At 43.0% G+C, this 3873-nt stretch overlaps 1 protein-coding gene across 1 annotated transcript; it reads left to right on the forward strand.

The window, feature by feature from the left end:
* Positions 1 to 343: 343 nt before the first annotated feature.
* Positions 344 to 2367, forward strand: DNAJC22 (DnaJ heat shock protein family (Hsp40) member C22). The gene is made up of 2 exons (XM_049881537.1): positions 344 to 1199; positions 2120 to 2367. Exons 1-2 carry the CDS (start codon positions 360 to 362, stop codon positions 2303 to 2305), a joined length of 1026 nt encoding a protein of 341 aa, XP_049737494.1. The 5' UTR covers positions 344 to 359; the 3' UTR covers positions 2306 to 2367.
* The last annotated feature ends 1506 nt before the right edge of the window (positions 2368 to 3873 follow it).

The following is a 3873-nucleotide window of genomic DNA, read 5'->3' on the forward strand; positions in this document are numbered from 1 at the left end:
GTGTGAAATGTAAACTTAATACTTTTTTTTTTTTTGTCTGCGTGCTGTGCTACTAAAAGCATTTAAAACATTCCCTAGATTTGGAGTTACTGTAAATAACAGAACTGAGATGCTAGACCAAAGAGTATGAGAGAGCTAGCATTTCAGGAACACGCAGGAAGAGCTAGACTTAACTTTTATTGGAAGGAGAAATACTTACTGTGTTGCGTCCTGGATATAGACCTATGACTGATTTTTTTTCATCCCATAGGGTCTAAGGATAGCTCTGGGGCCATGATTGTCACGAGGACTCTGAGATTTCTGCGCTCGGAGCAATGCCAGATGCCACTGGACTTGTTCTGAGATTCTTGCCCTAAACAATGGGAAAGGGACTCCTGGTGACCTATGCTCTCTGGGCTGTAGGGGGCCCAGTTGGGCTCCATCACCTGTACCTGGGGCGAGACAGCCATGCTCTACTCTGGATGCTCACCCTGGGAGGTGGAGGGCTGGGTTGGCTCTGGGAGTTCTGGAAACTCCCAAGTTTTGTGGCTGAGGCCAACAGACGCCAGGGGCAGAAGCAGAACCCAGGAGGGGGGATACCCCCTCTGAGTCCCATTCGCTTTGCTGCCCAGATGATAGTGGGCATCTATTTTGGGCTTGTGGCTCTGATTAGCCTTTCTTCCATGGCCAACTTCTATATTGTGGGCCTCCCACTGGCAGTTGGCTTAGGGGTCTTACTGGTGGCTGCAGTTGGCAACCAGACCTCAAACACTAAGAACACATTAGTGGCGGCATTTCTTACTTCCCCTATCTTCTATGGCCGCCCCATAGCCATCCTGCCCATCAGCTTGGCTGCCAGCATTACAGCCCAGAAGCATCGCTGCTACAAAGCTTCAGTAGGGTCAGAGAAGCTTTGTGTGCGGCTGTACCGGCTGGGCTTGGCTTATCTGGCTTTCATAGGCCCACTAGCCTATAGTGCTTTCTGCAACACAGCCACCACTCTTAGCTATGTGGCAGAGATCTTTGGGTCCTTCTTGGATTGGTTCAACTTCTTCCCCCTTCTTGGTCACCTCATGGAGTCTGTCCTCCTTCTGCCTTACTGGGTGTGGAGGCTGCTGGTGGGGGATCCTGGCTTCAGCAGTGGCTATTTCCAGGAGTGGGAGAAACTCTATGAATTTGTTCACAGTTTTCAGGATGAGAAGCAGCAACTGGCTTACCAGGTAAGACTTTCTTCCCTCTCATTCCTGTCTGGGATAATTATTATTATTGAAGCTGGTGCCCCTTATATGAAAGTCCTGTGCTCATGTCTGCCAGGCCAGGCCCTGGAGGGGTGTCCTGGCTTATTTGGGCTTTTGTGTGCAATACATGACAGTGCAGAGGCTCTAATAGTGAAGGGGAAAAATATATATATATATGTTGTTTACTTTTTATTGAGGTGTAACATGTATAAAGTGCACTAATTTTATGCATACACCTATGTAACCACCACTCAGATCAAGGTTGCCTCATGACTCTTTCTAATCATTACTCCCACCTCCAGAAGTGACCTCTATTGTGACTTCTGTCACTGTAGATTAGTTTTGCCCATTCTTGAACTTCATATAACCGGAATCATCTAGTATATACCCTTTTGTATCTGACTTCTTTCATTCAACATTATGTTTGAGATTTATTCATACTGTTGCATGCAATTGTAAATTGTTTTCATCCCTGTATAGTCTCCCATTGTATGAATATACTATGATTTATTTATCCACTCTATTGTTGGACATTACGGTTGTTTCCAGTGTGGGGCTCTTGTGAATAAAGCTGCTGTGAACATACTTGTACATGTCTTTTGGTGGACATATGTACTCATTTCTCTTGAGAGAGGGAGATTTTGATTGTCAGAGATACGAAGTTCCAGGTTGGAAAATGGGCAGCTCTAAGTAAAGGCAAAACCTGGTCCTTGATAGGAGACCCAGAGCTTATCCATTTTCCAAAAGGCTGGAATTCTGATTTGAGGCTGTGGGCCTTTCCCACAGGCAAGTAGAAGCCGATTCCAAAGATACCACAGCTTAATTTAGCAAGGGAGTATGAAAAGGCCCAGGTGCCCTGGCAATTCGTGGGATTCTGATTTGTCAGCTTCTGCTTCCCTAAGGTTTTGGGCCTCTCTGAGGGGGCAACAAATGAAGAAATACATCGGAGTTACCTGGAGCTCGTGAAAATCTGGCATCCTGATCACAACCGCCACCAGACAGAGGAGGCGCAGAGGCACTTCCTAGAGATTCAGGCTGCATATGAAGCCCTGAGTCGGCCTAGGAAGCCCAGAGGATCCTGGAGGTGAGAAGAAACTTTCTCCCCCTAGGATGGACTCTTCCTGGAAGAATGGGGCAGCTTGTCCCAGTCTAGCCTTGTGGGCATCCCAACAGCACTAAAGAAACTGCTTGCATTGAAGATGAGACAACCTTAAAGAAGTGAGAAAGTTTTATTTAAGTTTTATTTTCTGACTTCTTGGCTATTGTATTCTTGACTTTTTTTTAATTAGAGAGGGAAAGACATCTTATAAAATCAATAAAATATGTGTTAGGGAATATGCCATTTTATTCACACCTGGTACATTGATGACACGTGATAGGGGAGATTATTTAACAATTATTATTATATTTTATGTGCAAAGCATTGGTTTAGGAGATTGAAGAAAACATATGAAGGTTCTAACATTCAACAAGCTGTCCTGTGAAAGAGGGGTCTGATCTATTCTATAGGTTACCAAGAGGGTAAGACTGGGATTAATTTTAAAAATTTCAGAGAGATTTGAATTCCATTGATGGAAGAACTTTTCAGCAGCTGTACTTTTCCAAAGAAGGAATAAGCTGCTGAGGGTTTGGGAGTGGGAGGCAGTCCCCCTGTTGCAGACCCCTCTGCTTGAGGGATTATTGTGGAGAACCCTCAAACTTAACATGGGTAGTTGGACTAGCTGAGTTCTCAGGTCTTCTCAAAACTTGAGATATGATTATGAACTACACACCCCGCTCCCCAGGAGCTTACAGTCTGATGGGAGATAATACCACAGGTGCACAGATATCACCTTAGTTTTTAACTAAGTGCCATAAGGGGTATAAATAGAGTACATAGGAGAGGGATGAATGATATTATCTCATGGGGACTCTGGAAAGATCCATGATTTTATATCTCATCTATCCTTATGGGGTAAGGACTTTGGGAAACCCTAGGGAACCAACGGTTTGAAGGTCTCCAGGGGGCCTTATTTAATTTCCGGGTAACTAAGCAGCGTGGAGAAGCCCTGGTGGTGTAGTGGTTAAGTGCTACGGCTGCTAACCAAAAGGTTGGCAGTTAGAATCAGCCAGGCGCTCCTTGGAAACTCTACGGGGCAGTTCTACTCCCTCCTATAGGGTTGCTATGAGTGGGAGTCGACTCAACAGCAGTGGCTTTGGTTTTTAAGCAGTGTGGAAAAAAGAGTCCAGGACGCCTCGTTTTGTTGGAATTATGTATCCTTACTCCAGTTTTCTTGCTCTTCTTTTTTTTGTGTGTGTGCATTGAATGAAATTTAGTTTTTTTTTTCCTGTGCATTCATATAAAAAACATAAAATTTTTCTCCAATAAATTTACTTATATACTCTGATTTTAAGACCAAATTAACTTTCACATCTTTTTAAAGCTGCAAAAAATTGATATACATTTCCTTTGAAAAATATTTACAAATTGTCAAATTATCACATGAAATTTTCGTATGTTATTAATTAGTAACTTATTAACATACTATGTAGTACTATATCTGTAAAATGTGAATGTATTAAAAATAGTCTGTAAGAAAAAAGAGACAAAGGAACGATCAGGGGCTTTACTTGATTTGGAAAATTACTTTATTGTTCTCAAATTTTGTCATGAGTT

This window comes from Elephas maximus, chromosome 4 (assembly GCF_024166365.1).
Source record: "Elephas maximus indicus isolate mEleMax1 chromosome 4, mEleMax1 primary haplotype, whole genome shotgun sequence".
NCBI lineage: Eukaryota > Metazoa > Chordata > Mammalia > Proboscidea > Elephantidae > Elephas > Elephas maximus.